At 41.6% G+C, this 16735-nt stretch overlaps 2 protein-coding genes and 1 long non-coding RNA gene across 6 annotated transcripts; 1 reads left to right on the top strand and 2 right to left on the bottom strand.

The window, feature by feature from the left end:
• Positions 1-10776: 10776 nt before the first annotated feature.
• Positions 10777-12094, bottom strand: LOC108011314 (uncharacterized). Its single transcript, XR_010653927.2, has 2 exons — positions 11804-12094; positions 10777-11739 (listed from the first exon to the last, which is right to left on the bottom strand). It is a non-coding gene; the product is annotated as an uncharacterized lncRNA (long non-coding RNA).
• A 64-nt stretch (positions 12095-12158) lies between these two features.
• Serinc (serine incorporator TMS1) lies at positions 12159-14992 on the top strand. 4 transcript variants are annotated; one of them, XM_065864349.2, is made up of 7 exons: positions 12159-12316; positions 12825-13380; positions 13446-13555; positions 13615-13798; positions 13855-14064; positions 14365-14518; positions 14556-14992. In XM_065864349.2, the coding sequence occupies exons 1-7, from the start codon at positions 12281-12283 to the stop codon at positions 14719-14721; spliced, it is 1416 nt and encodes a 471-aa protein (XP_065720421.2). In that variant the 5' UTR covers positions 12159-12280; the 3' UTR covers positions 14722-14992. The 4 variants fall into 4 exon arrangements, with proteins under 4 accessions (XP_065720421.2, XP_016935904.1, XP_016935903.1 ...); XM_017080415.4 differs by having other exon boundaries at positions 12160-12316; positions 14377-14518; positions 14587-14992; XM_017080414.4 differs by having other exon boundaries at positions 12160-12316; positions 14587-14992.
• Positions 14856-16712, bottom strand: GluRS-m (putative glutamate--tRNA ligase, mitochondrial). Its single transcript, XM_017080411.4, has 4 exons — positions 16361-16712; positions 15886-16296; positions 15440-15826; positions 14856-15385 (listed from the first exon to the last, which is right to left on the bottom strand). Exons 1-4 carry the CDS (start codon positions 16684-16686, stop codon positions 14974-14976), a joined length of 1536 nt encoding a protein of 511 aa, XP_016935900.4. The 5' UTR covers positions 16687-16712; the 3' UTR covers positions 14856-14973.
• Between the last annotated feature and the right edge of the window lie 23 nt (positions 16713-16735).

Genomic DNA, 16735 nt, shown 5'->3' with positions numbered 1-16735 from the left:
ACGTTTTAAAAAAATAGTTTTGATTGAAACATTTCTTTGCGTTTTGTTGGCAATGGGCCGCAGTTTCCTGTTTCTTAGAATTTTGGGCTGGTTATGAAATTCCTATTTAAAAATTCTTACTAATTGTGATTATTCAGTGTCGCACCTTCAAGAACCCTTGGGTTTTTTTTTATTTCTTCGCCTAGATTTTCAAAAGAGCAATAGTTAACTAGACTACTTGACTGTGCCTTAACTTTTGCCAACTAGGCATATATCATTGCGTTTTAAAAAAATAGTTTTGATTGAAACATTTATTTTACATATTTTTTTTTCGTTTTGTATGTGCCTATGAGCTTTTAGTATTTCTGTATGTTGCTTCACTTCGGCTGGTTTTTCCATCAGCATAGCAGAGGCTGTTTTCTGATAGGTCAAAGCCTTCGGTGATTATTGATTTTGCGCTTGTTATTTCGTTGCTTAGGGCATAGGCCAACAACTGCCTCTTTGTGGACTCCAAGCTCGGCGTCAAAGACTTGCAATCCGGCACTTAAAATTGCAGTCCGGGTACCAATTTCTCAGCTCCTCGGGCCTGCACGGGCAATGGGTCGCTTAATGAATACTCGGAAAGATCTTAAAGCACTTTTGGTATCTGTTCCGGTTTCCCTGGCTGGCCTGCGTGCCCGGCGGTATCATCCAAATTGCATCGCCAAAGTACCAGCCATTTGGAGTGCACAACCAAATCAAATCAAATTTTATGAATACTTACAACAAGGCATTAAGCCCTTCGCTAAGTTCCCGCGACGTGGGGGCCATTGAAGACTCCCTCGAAGGCTGCAACACCCCGTTGTTGATGCCCGCCCAATGTCGCCGCAGGGTGGCATGTGGGCCATCCGGCAAGTAAGCCGTGACCCCGTCCCCTTCGCACTTAACCCTATGCCCACTAGGGTTCCTGCCCACAGAACTAAATGGGCAGTAGGGGCACGAGTAAGTGAGGGACGAGGCCAAGCACTTGTGGCGCCTGGCTTTATAAGAATGCACGCATTTCTGCCAGCACATCCAGCACTGATAAGGCATCGTCGTCCATTGCCGTCGAAGTGACTCTGCGGTTCCGTCGTATGCATCTGCGGCCAGTGAGACACTTGGACGGCATGGGGAGGCAATGAAAGACGAGGCCCTCCCAGTGCTGGATATGGGCGCCCTGGCCGCTCCTGAGCCTGAGGAGCGACAGGACGCCTACGCCCTGCTGATGGCCGCGGCGGCACAGTTATGGGGGCCAACGGCTCCTCCTCCGGCTCCATCAACACCGCCTTCTCCAACACCTCCTCCTGCGGGTGTGGGTGTGGTGTGTGTTTTGGCGATGGCGCCTGATGTGGTGTTGGCGGTAGCGCCTGATGTGGTGGTGGCGGTAGCGCCTGATGTGGTGGTGGTGGTGGCGCCACGTATCTCTGCGCAGGATGCCACCCTTGCGCAGGGTACCACAGTGGCGGTGGTGCTCCAAATCCTTGTGCAGGATACCACTGTGGCTGTGGCGCAGGATACCACCATTGACCAGGTGGTGTTGGTGGTGGCGGCGCCACATATGCCTGCGGCGCAGGACTCCACCATTGCCCAGGTGCAGGTGGTGGTGGTGGTGGCATCTGCGTCGCCGCACTTGTGGCGTGTGCCACGACCGCCAAACCAGCAGCCTGCACTGCTGCCACCGCTGCCTTTATTGCTAACCGCAGGCTGCCACCCCTGCGCAGGATACCACTGTGGCTGTGGCGCCGCAAATCCTTTGGCAGGATACCACTGTGGCTGTGGCGCCACATATGCCTGCGCAGGATACCATTGCGTTGGCGCAGGCGGACGCGTGGCGTGCGCCAGAGAAGCCAAAGCAGCTGCCTGGACCGCTGCCACCGCTGCGTGGATTGCTAATTTTTTTTTAAATAATAATAATAATAATAATATATATATATATAATAATAATATTAACTAATAATAATATAAACTAAACTTATATTTATTTATCATTTTTAAAAATTTCTATAAATATCATTTTTAATAATTAAAAAAAAATTTTCTATGATTAATGTATGTAAATATTTACAGTACATATGTATTTATTTACCTACATGTAAATTTTCTGTTGTAGCGTGCCGAATACATAAATTTAATATAGTTTATATATTTTATCGGATGTAATATTATTTTTAAGAGGTGTTTTTGTTTGATTAAAAATAAGAAATTTTTTTAAAATATTTAATAACAATTTTTATTTTACAAATTAAATTAATTAATATAAATACGGGTCCTCTGTTATGGCCAGGAGGGCCAGCTCCTCATCCTCCCTGACCTCCGGGAACATCGACAGGGCTTCGGTCATCGCCACCTCCAAAAAAATTGCCAATTTTGGGACGATGTCCTCCAGGAGATCAGCATTTAAGCTTGTTAGGGACACTTCCTCCTCCTCCGGCACCACCTGGTATATGTTGCCCGGCAGATATTGTATGCGGCCAAACTCAGTATGGTAGTGTGCGAGCGCCGTGTGGTTGGAGCCTATGGCTGTTGTGGCTTTGGTTGCCATTTCGCCCAGGACACGCATATAGGTACCTTTGCGGAATTTAAGATGCCTATATGCGTGCCTGAGCATACCGTCTGCAAGCCCCAACCGAGCAGGACGCCCGCACAAGTGCCTGTGGTCATACAGGCTTGGAACTCCTATATCCAGGATCCCTGGGTGGCCTCCTGGTTGGCCGAGTTGCCATCGCACACGGCTGCAACCAGGAACTGTTGCAGCCTGTTGTGTTTCGCAAAATAGAAAACTTCGCGAACTCCGTCCTTTATTTCCAGTTTCCCCAACTTGCTTATCTCTGTGGACATCTATGAAAAATAATAAATAAAATAAAAATAATAAAAAAATAAAAATAATAAATAATAATATATAAAATAATAAACATCCGAAACAAAAAGCCCAAAAACATTTTACAAAAAGTAAGGAAATCAAAATAAGTATACTGTCTTTTTTTAAAATTTGTTAGCAGTAGATTTCACTGCACTGGCTGATATCTACGATATACGATAATCACCTCTAACAGCGGCCGGCAAAAGGAAGGAAGACCAAAAATATAAACAGAAACTTGATCTGTTAAATAACACCACTTTCCAAAAAAAAAATTGATGAAATACGCCTTTCAGGAAACCTTTGTTTTCCGGTAAGATACATCTCCCTGATTAAGAAAAGGGCACTTAAAATTTTTTCTATGGTACCAATTTTTTTTAAAGTGTAAAAAACGTTTTTCGCACTTTTTTATTTTATAACTCGAGTTGTGATAAACCGAATTCGGTCATTAAGGACTCATTTTACAGGTAATAGAATGCCCTTTAACTTTCTTATACACATCATTAAGTTCCATTCATTAGTTCAAAAGCTACACTTCGTCAAAGTTGAAAAATTTGGAAAAAAATCAAAAACGCTGGCATAAATGGCTTCTTTAAAAATACACGCGTAAAAACCGAAATTAGTTTTACGTTGTTTTCTTGATGGCTGAACCATAACGGAGAATATGCGCCATAGATCACGACAATCCGTTGGTAAATCGATTTTTAACAGATTTTTAAACGTATATACCCAAGTTCATTATTCGGGAGCAGCGGCCGTTAAACGTTATTTTAAATTTTCAGTGTTGGGGAACGTAAGAATTTGGTGCAAGTTGTTATGCATAACGTCAGTTTCCTTGCTAAAAATATATGAAAATGATTTCCTCGTAACTGCAATCGCATACTCTTTAGCTTGCCCAGCGCTAATAGCAAAGAAACTGACGTTATGCATAACAACTTGCAATGTGGCAATGGCCACCACCATGGCCTTCCAACTCCCAAATCTCCAGGTGGACACTTTTTTTTTGCTGGAACTCGTCGAAGACGATAAAAATAGGGCGTGGGTTGTTTAAAATTGATTTGCACGGGCTGGACATAAAAAAGGAGCCTTTCTTAACGTCCCCTTGCGATCAGCGACGTAACCGATTGCCGCCTGCAAATTGGCGCTCCCGTTTTTAAACATAGTTAGCTTCTTCAAATCCATTGCAAGCGCACTCTTTTGTATTCGCTTTTTGAATTATTTTCCTCGTTCAGCGCTGTCACACACTTTTTTTTTCGCTATTTTCATTGCCTTTTGAAAATAACTTCCTAAAACAGCGTTGCCATACAGTTTCTTTTTGCCGCTTTTTTCATTCCCGATTAATTTTTATTCCCGGAGTAATAAAAAAGAATTCCTACTTTTAGTTAGGAATGCGATATTTGTTCCACATGAACCAGTTTCGATTGCTCAATATCGATATCCCGAAAAATGCAGCCCTGTAACTGATGGTTTTTCATTCATGCCCAGGCACAGTTGGAGTGTTGGATTAGGTCACATGGATCAAGCTCTTTGGATTTTGTTTCCAATGGGCCGCAGTTTCCTGTTTTGGATATTGGGCTGGTTGGTGCAGTTATAAAATTCCTTTTTAAAAATTCTCTCGTGGAAAATTGCTAATAACTGTGCTGATTGAGTCTCGCACCTTCATGAAAGATTTCCAGCACTTGAGTTTTTTTTAAAACTTCGTTTCGGTTTTTAAAAGAGCAATGGATAGCGTTCAATTATTACAGGACTGTGCTTCTTCTTTTCCCAACTATGTACTTATCATTGTGTTTTAAAAAAAATTTAATAGGATCATAATTTAATTGCTGGATTCTTGTTTGGATTGTAACATATATTTTACATGTTTTTTTTCGTTTTGTATGTGCCTTTGAGGGTCTCCACTCACATTTTTGAGCTGCAGAATCCTTTGAAATGTCTAGTATTTCTGTATATTGCTTCATTTCGGTGCTGGTTTTTTCATCAGCAGAGCAGATGCTGTGATTTAATAAGTCAAGCCCCTCACTCGCTATTGATTTTGTGGTTGTTATTTGGTTGCTAATAGTTTTGACGAAACTTGATTGTTTTGATTTCATTGCACCCGGGGTGTATTGTTTGTTTTTAACGCAACATCGGTTACATTTCTTGCGCGGACTCCTAAATAATTTAGGTTCCATAGCCGCCCGACTTTGATGATGATAATAAATTTTTAACTGTCAGGCAAGTCGGGCACAAGTAGCGGAGGGGATTTGTGAATAATGAAATCCCTGTCCGCCGCGATGAAAAGAAAAATCATTTCGATTTCGGTCAGAGCGTTCGTTATTAACGTTATTAAAATAATAAACATCCGAAACAAAAAGCCCAAAAACATTTTACAAAAAGAAAGGAAATCAAAATAAGTATACTGTCTTTTTTTTAAATTTGTTAGCAGTAGATTTCACTGCACTGGCTGATATCTACGATATACGATAATCACCTCTAACAGCGGCCGGCAAAAGGAAGGAAGACCAAAAATATAAACAGAAACTTGATCTGTTAAATAACTAAACTTACCAAGTGGACGAAGCCCATATACTTCCCGTCTAGGGTGGCAATGGCCACCACCATGGCCTTCCAACTCCCAAATCTCCAGGTGGACACTTTTTTTTTTGGTGGAACTCGTCGAAGACGATAAAAAAAGTGCGCGGGTTGTTTAAAATTGATTTGAACGGGCTGGTCATAAAAAAGGAGCCTTTCTTAAGGTCCCCTTGCGATCAGCGACGTAACCGATTGCCGCCTGCAAATAAGCGCTCCCCTTTTTAAACATAGTTAGCTTCTTCAAATCCATTGCAAGCGCACTCTTTTGTATTCGCTTTTTGAATTATTTTCCTCGTTCAGCGTTGTCACACAGTTTTTTTCGCTATTTTCATTGCCTTTTGAAAATAACTTCCTAAAACAGCGTTGCCATACAGTTTTTTTTGCCGCTTTTTTCATTCCCGATTCATTTTTATTCCCGGTGTAATAAAAAAGAATTCCTACTTTTAGTTAGGAATGCGATATTTGTTCCACATGAACCAGTTTCGATTGCTCAATATCGATATTCCGAAAAATTCAGCCCTGTAACTGATGGTTTTTCATTCATGCCCAGGCACAGTTGGAGTGTTGGTTTAGGTCACATGGATCAAGCTCTTTGGATTTGGTTTCCAATGGGCCGCAGTTTCCTGTTTTGGATATTGGGCTGGTTGGTGCAGTTATAAAATTCCTTTTTAAAAATTCTCTCGTGGAAAATTGCTAATAGTTGTGCTGATTGAGTCTCGCATCTTCATGAAAGATTTCCAGCACTTGAGTTTTTTTTAAAACTTCGTTTCGGTTTTCAAAAGAGCAATGGATAGCGTTCAATTATTACAGGACTGTGCTTCTTCTTTTCCCAACTATGTACTTATCATTGTGTTTTAAAAAAAAATGTAATAGGATCATAATTTAATTGCTGGATTCTTGTTTGGATTGTAACATATATTTTACATGTTTTTTTTCGTTTTGTATGTGCCTTTGAGGGTCTCCACTCACATTTTTGAGCTGCAGAATCTTTTGAAATGTCTAGTATTTCTGTGTATTGCTTTATTTCGGTGCTGGTTTTTTCATCAGCAGAGCAGATGCTGTGATTTAATAAGTCAAGCCCCTCACTCGCTATTGAATTTGTGGTTGTTATTTGGTTGCTAATAGTTTTGACGAAACTTGATTGTTTTGATTTCATTGCACCCGGAGTGTATTGTTTGTTTTTAACACAACATCGGTTACTTTTCTTGCGTGGACTCCTAAATAATTTAGGTTCCATAGCCGCCCGACTTTGATGATGATAATACATTTTTAACTGTCAGGCAAATCGGGCACAAGTAGCGGAGGGGATTTGTGAATAATGAAATCCCTGTCCGCCGCGATGAAAAGAAAAATCATTTCGATTTCGGTCAGAGCGTTCGTTATTAACGCTCTGGCCGTCGTCACGTGCCCTGGGTTGCTGATATTTAGCAAAATTTCTTGCCGCAAAAAATGCAGCCGTATACGAGGGCGTAGGCCAACTCCCTCTCTGTGGCCTCCGTAACGGTCTCCAAGCCCGGCGTCGAAGACTTGCAATCCGGCACTTAAAATTGCAGTCCGGGCACCGAACTCGCAGCTCCTGGGGCCTGCACGGGCAATGGGTCGCTTTGTTAATACTCGGAAAGACCTTAAGGCACTTTTGGCATCTGTGGACTCCCGGATGCGGGCGAGGAGTGTGGTGCTGACGAGGTGGTCGACCCGGACGAAACGGGCGACACGGAACAGGACGTGGGACGTAAAACGGTGAATCGCACTGCCGCTGTCCTCTTCGACCGAATCCGCAGAAACTCCATTTGGAGCACTGGTTAGGTCTTCAGAAGGCGATTTATAAGTTCGGTAGCTCGACACGCTATCACCGCGATTGGAAGTTGAAAGGCCGCGTTAATCCGTTAGCAAGCAAAAAAAAAATGTAAGCACACTACATGGTAGCTGAGGGTAGGCATGCTTTTTTTTGTGCTCCGCTGAAGCATTCTCTGGCAAGATGCGGATCACTTTCCATCACTTCTCCTTCATGATCTCCAACTGGTCCATGTTGACGGCGGAGAGGTCGAACGCGCAACCTTCGTCGAGGCGGATGCGACGTTTTAGAACTTCCCGGATAGCGCTCCGCCTTCTCGAGGGCCCACTGCGACATTCATGTCCGATTTTTCCAAAATTCCAAAGGTTTTCAGAGTAGGAACCCAAAACTGTACTTCTGGATTCCATAACTTTGGTAATTGGATCCCGATTTGGACGCCAGATACCTCTTTGAATTTGTGGTGGAATTCCCTAATATTCTACATTCAAAGATTTCTTTCAAAAGACGGTCACATTTTTGACATATTTTCATGTCCGACTTTTACGTAATTCCAAAGGTTTTCAGAGTAGGAACCCAAAACTGTACTTCTGGATTCCATAACTTGGGTAATTGGATCCCGATTTGGACGCCAGATACCTCTATGAATTTGTGGTGGGATTCCCTAAAATTCTACATTTAAAGATTTCTTTCAAAAGAGGGTCACATTTTTGACACATTTTCATGTCCGATTTTTCCGTAATATCAATGGTTTTTAGAATAGGAACCCAAAACTGCACATCCACATTCCATAGCTTGGGTAATTGGATCCCGATTTAAACGTGGGATACCTCTTTGATTTTGTATTTAAATTCTCTAATGATATACATTAAAAGTGTTCTTATTTACGAGGGTCAAAATTTAAACCCCTTTTTCATGTTCGACTTTTTCGTAATTCCAAAGGTTTTCAGAATAGGAACACAAAACAGCACTTCTAGATTCCATAACTTGGGTAATAGAATCCCGATTTGGACGCCAGATACCTCTATGAATTTGTAGTGGAATTTCCTAAAATTCTACATTTAAACATTTTTTTCAAAAGAGGGTCACATTTTTGACATATTTTCATGTACGATTTTTCCGTAATTCCAATGGTTTTCAGAATAGGAACCCAAAACTTCATATCCAGATTCCATAGCTTTGGTAATTGGATCCCGATTTAGACGTGAGATACAACTTTGAATTTGTAGTGGAATTCCCTTAAATTCTACATTTAAAGATTTCTTTCAAAGGAGGGTCACATTTTTGACCCATTTTCATGTCCGATTTTTCCGTAATATCAATGGTTTTTAGAATAGGAACCCAAAACTGCACATCCAGATTCCATAGCTTGGGTAATTGGATCCCGATTTAGACGTGAGATACCTCTTCGAATTTGTAGTGGAATTTCCTAAAATTCTACATTTAAACATTTCTTTCAAAAGAGGGTCACATTTTTGACACATTTTCATGTAAGATTTTTCCGTAATTCCAATGGTTTTCAGAATAGGAACCCAAAACTGCACATCCAGATTCCATAGCCTGGGTAACTGGATCCCGATTTAGACGTGAGATACCTCTTTGAATTTGTAGTGGAATTCCCTTAAATTCTTCATTTAAAAATTTCTTTCTTTCATTTTTGACCCATTTTCATGTTCGACTTTTTCGTAATTCCAAAGGTTTTCAGAATAGGAACCAAAAAACAGCACTTCTAGATTCCATAACTTGGGTAATAGGATCCCGATTTGGACGCCAGATACCTCTATGAATTTGTAGTGGAATTTCCTAAAATTCTACATTTAAACATTTTTTTCAAAAGAGGGTCACATTTTTGACATATTTTCATGTACGATTTTTCCGTAATTCCAATGGTTTTCAGAATAGGAACCCAAAACTTCACATCCAGATTCCATAGCTTTGGTAATTGGATCCCGATTTAGACGTGAGATACATCTTTGAATTTGTAGTGGAATTCCCTTAAATTCTACATTTAAAGATTTCTTTCAAAAGAGGGTCACATTTTTGACATATTTTCATGTACGATTTTTCCGTAATTCCAATGGTTTTCAGAATAGGAACCCAAAACTTCATATCCAGATTCCATAGCTTTGGTAATTGGATCCCGATTTAGACGTGAGATACATCTTTGAATTTGTAGTGGAATTCCCTTAAATTCTACATTTAAAGATTTCTTTCAAAAGAGGGTCACATTTTTGACCCATTTTCATGTCCGATTTTTCCGTAATATCAATGGTTTTTAGAATAGGAACCCAAAACTGCACATCCAGATTCCATAGCCTGGGTAACTGGATCCCGATTTAGACGTGAGATACCTCTTTGAATTTGTAGTGGAATTCCCTTAAATTCTACATTTAAAGATTTCTTTCAAAAGAGGGTCACATTTTTGACCCATTTTCATGTTCGACTTTTTCGTAATTCCAAAGGTTTTCAGAATAGGAACCCAAAACAGCACTTCTAGATTCCATAACTTGGGTAATAGGATCCCGATTTGGACGCCAGATACCTCTATGAATTTGTAGTGGAATTTCCTAAAATTCTACATTTAAACATTTCTTTCAAAAGAGGGTCACATTTTTGACACATTTTCATGTACGATTTTTCCGTAATTCCAATGGTTTTCAGAATGGGAACCAAAAACAGCACTTCTAAGTTCCATAACTTGGGTAATAGGATCCCGATTTGGACGTGCGATACATCTTTGAATTTGTAGTGGAATTCCCTTAAATTCTACATTTAAAGATTTCTTTCAAAAGAGGGTCACATTTTTGACCCATTTTCATGTACGATTTTTCAGTAATTCCAAAGGTTTCAGAATAGGAACCCAAAACAGCACTTCTATATTCCATAACTTGGGTAATTGGATCTAGATTTGGACGCCAGATACCTTTATAAATTTGTAGTGGAGTTCCCTTAAATTCTACATTTAAAGATTTCTTTCAAAAGAGGGTCACATTTTTGACCCCTTTTCATGTCCGATTTTTCCGTAATTCCCATGGTTTCAGAATGGCAACCCAAAACTGCATTTCCAGATTTCATAACTTGGGTAATTAGATCGCCTAATATTCTACATTCAAAGATTTCTTTTAAAAGAGAACCCATTTTCATGTCTGATTTTTCCATAATTGCAATGGTTGCTAAAATGGGAACCCAAAAATAGCACTTCTAGATTCAAAAACATAAGCTATTTGATTACGATTAAGACGTACTTTATGAGTTTGTACTTTAATTCTCTATGGATTCCGATTCAGACGTGGGATACCTCTATAACTTTGGGGCTTAATTCCCTAATATTCTACAATAAAATTTGTAACTTGCGTTATACTAAGTGCACTAAAATTGCAATTAGATTAATAAGTTAACGAGATATATTTGGAGAGAAAAACATTGAGAGCGACGTCACACAGGACCACTCCTATTTTGCTCACGGAGTGAACCCTCAAACGTACATCCGGATCCCCTTGTTCCCATCGGGAATATTCATTATACTGAGGGTACTAGTACCAGTAAGTAAAAAATAATGTGCTTATGTACTATTTTATTAATACTCTTTTATTAGTCTGTACGAAATTTGTACTACGGAAATATTTATAGATGACGTTCGAGGCTGAGACTCTATTGCTCTTTCCGCGTCATCCGAGTTCCAGCTAAGATGCGAAGGCTTTCTACTGTGTGGCTTAGCAAGAGATGCAAGCTGTGGGAGCATGAACATTTGAAACACTAGGTGGTATGTATTCGAACATGTGATCGAAGAGATGATGCTTGTGAAAAACAAGAGGTACATAGGGGACACTTGTAGGGTCGTTCGCCGGTATGAGTTCGTATATGTGCCTTTAGATATTGACCCTGTGTAAAGGTCCTCGAGCAGTGGGTGCACTTGAATGGTCGAACTCCTGTGTGTACCCTCAAATGCCTGTGGAGTTTGCTTCGCAGTCTATAGTCTTTTGGGCAGACGGTACACTTAAATGGGCGTTCGTCTGAGTGCACGTGTAAGAAATGCGACTTAAGTTTAACATCAGTTGTGAAAGTCTTTGAGCATTGGAAGCACTCTCTTTTTTTTGCGTGGGTTTGCAGATGTGCCTGAAGACTTATGCTCTGGACAAAGGACTTATGGCATTGAGGGCACGTGTAAGGTTGGTCTTCTGTGTTTTCCAGATCTATATCAATGATATAATCATCATTTTCTTGATTAATGTTGGAGTTTGAAATAGGGTAATGCTCTTCCTTTATGTCTTCCTCCTTAAGTGGCCCGTTTTTCACTTTTTTCTGTTCACTTTGTGGTTTCTCCTCCAAATTTTCAGCTACAAGAGATTCTTCCTCAAGGTTTGAATTCTCACTTTCGCTGTCCGATTCTAGAAACATATCTTCATCGAGAAATGCATTTAATTTATCCTGCAGGCAGGACGCGCAAATGGGTTCTGGAAATCGGAAACCTTTCTCAGGTTTGTTGACCTGGCAAACACGGCATACAGACGACTCCATCGCACTGATAGTTGAAAATTACTTGAAAGATTAAACAAATTATCAAATTTATTTACTATTTTACTTACATGTTCTTTATCCAGCTGAAATGGACTTTGTGGGAGTGAAATTGTTTACTTTCCGTCCTCGACGTACTTGTAAAATGTACCCTGTTCAGACAGATTTCTGCCTTTTCAGCGACTTTAATCAGCGACCTTAATCAATTTACGAACAGCAATAAAGAAATCATTTGACGCTGAAAAGATCACACTAGCTAGCATTGATCGTTGAAATGGTATTTAGTTTCGCTTTGTAATCAATTTTATTTGCAGAAAAAATAAATCGTCCTTCATCGGTTTCTGTCAGCTGTTTTGCTTCAGCTGTGTTAGGTATCGTTATCAACAAATCGATACACCAGAGCTGGGGAAAACATCGCCTCTTTCTATGTTACAGATATATCATCGATAAATTGATATTGTAGGGAGATACACATCCCTAACATTTTCACAAACAAAAAGATTTTTAACTTCGTTTATTAAAAACGCAATTACTTCTCGGCGACAAAAATGGGAGCTGTATTGGGCCTCTGTTCGGCCGCTCAGGTAAGAAAATGCATTGCATATAGCTAGCGATTTAAACGAGTAATTTCCATCCGAAATTTTTAACTTGGCTACAAATCAATAAGGGCTAGCCATATGTTTTCAAGAATTTCCCAATCGAGGGAGCCTCTTTATAAAAATGTTTAATTATAAGATGTATATGATGATTCGCTGAAGGGTTCCAGTACCCTGTGAAACAGATCATCATCAGTTTCCATTTGAGAACACAAGTTTTAGAGGCAACAATGGTTTTAAGCAAAAGATGTGTCATTCAATTAGGGATTAAATAAACGATGTATTCTAGAAAATGTAATATTGTAAATAATGTAATAATATTGTAAATCACAATTGGATCAAACTCCAGATTTCTGGTCTGTTGTTCTATAGTGTACCATAGTTAAACATCACCCGTTTTTATAAACATAGTTTTTATCGATTATAATTTAATTAATAACCAATGATTATTATGAAATGGAATTGTTTTTAATAAGAATATTCTTTACATTTCCAGTGCGCAATGTGCTGCGGAGGCACTGCAGCTAGCATGTGTTGTTCCGCCTGCCCCAGCTGCACCAACGCCTCCTCCTCGCGCTTCATGTACGCCTTTATCCTGCTGGTGGGCACTGTTCTGGGGGCGATTGCTCTATCTCCGGGTCTGCAGGACACCCTGAAGAAGATGCCCTTCTGCATCAACTCCACTTCCTCGTACAGCTCTGGGGCTTTGAGCGCCGTTTCCGGAGGCTCTCTGCAAGTCGACTGCGAATACGCTCTGGGCTATATGGCTGTCTACAGGATTTGCTTTGGCATGGCATGCTTCTTCGCCCTGATGTCCCTCATTATGCTGGGTGTGAAGAGCTCTAGAGACCCGCGATCCCACATCCAGAACAACTTTTGGCCCCTCAAATTCCTGATCTGCTTTGGCGCTGCGATTGGAGCAATCTTCATTCCAGATGGATCTTTTGGCCCGGCAATGATGTGGGTGGGTCTAATAGGTGGCCTGGCCTTCATACTCGTGCAGCTGGTCATCATTGTGGATTTCGCTCACTCGCTGGCGGAGAACTGGATAGGTGAGTCATGTTTATCCCAATTTTTTGTATGATTCATTTACTTCATTTTGGAATTCTTCCTTCAGAGAGCGCTGAAAATAGTCGTGGATACTATTACGCCCTGGCTGGGGTTACTCTGTTGGGCTATATCTTATCGTTGACTGGGATTACCCTGCTTTATATCTACTTTACCACTGTGAGTGAAGGCCGTTAAGCTTATTTAATCATGTTTTCGAGAAATATTTGTAATTTTAGAGCACTGGCTGCGGCATCAACAAGTTCTTTATCTCCATCAATCTCATATTCTGTTTGGTGATCAGCGTCATTTCGGTTCTGCCGGCTGTGCAGGAGCGTTTGCCCCATTCGGGTTTGTTGCAGAGCTCTTTGGTTACCTTATACACGGTTTATCTGACATGGTCCGCAGTGGCCAACAATCCGGGTAGGAGAAACTTACTTCAAAAAGTATATAAATGTATAATTTTTTGACTCCCACAGAAAAAGAATGCAATCCTGGCATGTTTGGCATGATGGAGGGATTCGGCAACGCAACCACCACTGTGGCTCCACCCACCCACACCACCAGGGTTACTTTTGACACCACCAACATTATCGGTCTGGTTGTTTGGCTCCTGTGCATCCTGTACAATTGCATTAGTTCGGCGGTGGAGGTCTCAAAGATCACCCAAGATAATAGCGAGAAGCGTGGTAGGTGCTTCGTTTCCGTTCCCTAGTGCTCCGTCCGCATTCCCAGCCATTACCACATTTCCACAGTTTCCATCACGCATTCAATCGCCCTCACTTTTCATTTTCCTCGCTGTACAAACAAAGAAAACCCCAAGCTAATACTGGTTATTAACCCTCGTTTGCTATTGCCGCTTTATTTTTTCTTTTATTTTTTTCCGACTAACCAAACTAATCCACTCGGTTACTTGGTATTTGAAACTGTGTGAAAAATATGGCCACCTGGCGTCCCTCTTTGCACTCTGATTAATGTAGTTTTAACAGAAGCTCTATCAGACACAGAGGCCGGCACGGATGCCAATGGAAAGCCGAGCACGGACACCGAGACCGAGGGCGTAACCTATTCCTGGTCCATGTTCCACGTGGTCTTCGTCTGCGCCTCTTTGTACGTTATGATGACCCTGACCAACTGGTACAAGTGAGTAGAATACGCTAATCCATAATAGAAAGCCAAGCTTTATCACATTTCCCGGTTTATCCCCTAAGACCTCACTCGGAAATCGAGCTCTTCAACGGCAACGAGGCTTCCATGTGGGTCAAGATCGTCTCCAGCTGGCTGGGTGTCTTCATCTATGGCTGGAGCCTTGCTGCGCCCATTATACTTACCAATCGCGACTTTAGTTAAGCGATTTAATTATTTAGTGTATTATTGTCTAGGAATGGTGCTTAACCGAGCAAAACGAGAATGCCAAAATGGAACGACGAGAAATTAGTTTCTGAAACGGAGGAAGATTAATCATACATAATTTTGACTCTTATTGTGGTGTCTACTCATTGATCTTATTCTCAAATTGCAACAGTTATCAATATATAAATATAAAAAATAATCTATACTTAAATTCTATATACAAAATATAACAAAACTTAACCAAATTATTGGTTTTGCTCTAAATTGACTCTTTCCTGGGGCAGAGCTTCTTTGAGTCGTTCAAGGGTTACCGATTTGCCTAGGATCTCCATCATTTCCGCCACGCCAGGACCCTCTTTTAAGCCACTCAGGGCGGCCCTTAAGGTTTTCATCATAAGCGGGAATTTGATGTGTTCTTGTTGAGCAAAGTTTTTCAGCTTAATGTTGAGTTCATCTTTGTGGAAGTCTGGGATGGCTTTCAGTAATGTGAGTATGTTATCCAATTGCTCTGCTTTCAGGTCCTTAAGTTTAAATTCCGATGGCTTCACCCACAGGAAACTCAATTTGCTGCTGGTCAAATCTTGGAGCAGTGTTAAACGCTGTGAGGACCAGTTCAGCACATCCACTATGTGGTCCTCAGCTAGATCCAAGTTGGAACTAAAATATTGTAATGTGTTGTAATGTGTTGGTGTAGTTCTACTTCCAACTTACTGCTGTGGATAGGCCTTCTTCACCAGCTCTTGAACTTGTTTGACCAATTTCAAACGGCTTTCATCAGCCGACAAACGTTCTGCCATCTCCAGACGATTGAAATCATCCAGCAATTCGGGATTAAGGCGACTGGGATGCGAGTTGACTCGCTCTATGTGGAACTGCTCATAGAGATTCTGCATGCTGAGCAACTGCTGCTTGGCATTGGCTTTATGCTCGAATCCACCGCCAGCAGAAACCACATAGTTAACAAGGGATAGGGGAAAGTAGCCCCGTTCCCGGAAGTGCTGGATGCCAATGTCTCCTTGGCGTTTGCTCAGCTTGGTGCCATCGGCATTTACGAGAAGCGGCAGGTGACCGAATTTAGGTGCCTGCCAGCCAAAAGCTCTGCGGGAATGCACATATTTTAGTACAGAAAATATAACGAAAAGTGTAATTAAACCCACTTGTAGAGCAGCAAATGCTTGGTGGTGGATATCTGCCATTCCACTCCCCTCAGGACATGGGTGATGCCCATAAGGTGGTCGTCCACCACGTTGGCAAAGTGATATGTGGGGAACTGATCGCTCTTCATGACCACTGGATCACCCTCGGTATCGCTGACATTGTGGTGCACCTTGCCGTAAATGAGATCCTCCAGTGGTTCCTCGTGGTCTGTCAGCTTGAAACGGATGCAGTGGGGCGTACCCTTGGCCAGGAGGGAATCGATTTCCGTCTCAGTGAGATGACGGCACTTGTTATCATAGCGTGGAACTTGCCGGGTTCTCAGCGCCTCCTTACGCAACAAATCCAGACGGCGTTCGGTGCAGAAACATCTGTAAGCGGTGCCGTTCAGGAGGAGTTCCTCTATGGCTTTACTGGTAAGGAGAAGGAATATATATATATAGTCCACTTGGCTGGCACAAGTTTTCCATTAGTCACCTGTAAATCTCCTTTCGATGACTCTGAACATAGGGTCCCAGTTGACCGCCAAAACCGGGTCCCTCGTCAATTTCTATGCCCGCCCAGAGCAGATCCTCCACCAGGCGTTCGCTGGCACCAGGTACACGTCGCGTCTGATCCGTATCCTCGATCCGGAGCAGAAATTTTCCGCCCAAATGCCGGGCGTACAGAAAATTGTAGAGAGCTGTGCGTAGTCCGCCCAAATGCAGGTGACCCGTGGGACTGGGGGCGAAGCGGACGCGCACCTGGTTGTGGGCGTGGCGCAAGCACTGCTGCATCAGGAATCGCCGGTTAATCTTCAACATTTCTTTGAGAATAAAGCGAATTAAATTAAATTTCTTTCGCCGGTTTTTG

Source organism: Drosophila suzukii, chromosome 3 (assembly GCF_043229965.1).
Source record: "Drosophila suzukii chromosome 3, CBGP_Dsuzu_IsoJpt1.0, whole genome shotgun sequence".
Lineage (NCBI taxonomy): Eukaryota > Metazoa > Arthropoda > Insecta > Diptera > Drosophilidae > Drosophila > Drosophila suzukii.
The sequence above is the reverse complement of the archived record's forward strand: the minus strand, read 5'-3'. Positions and strand labels throughout refer to the sequence as shown.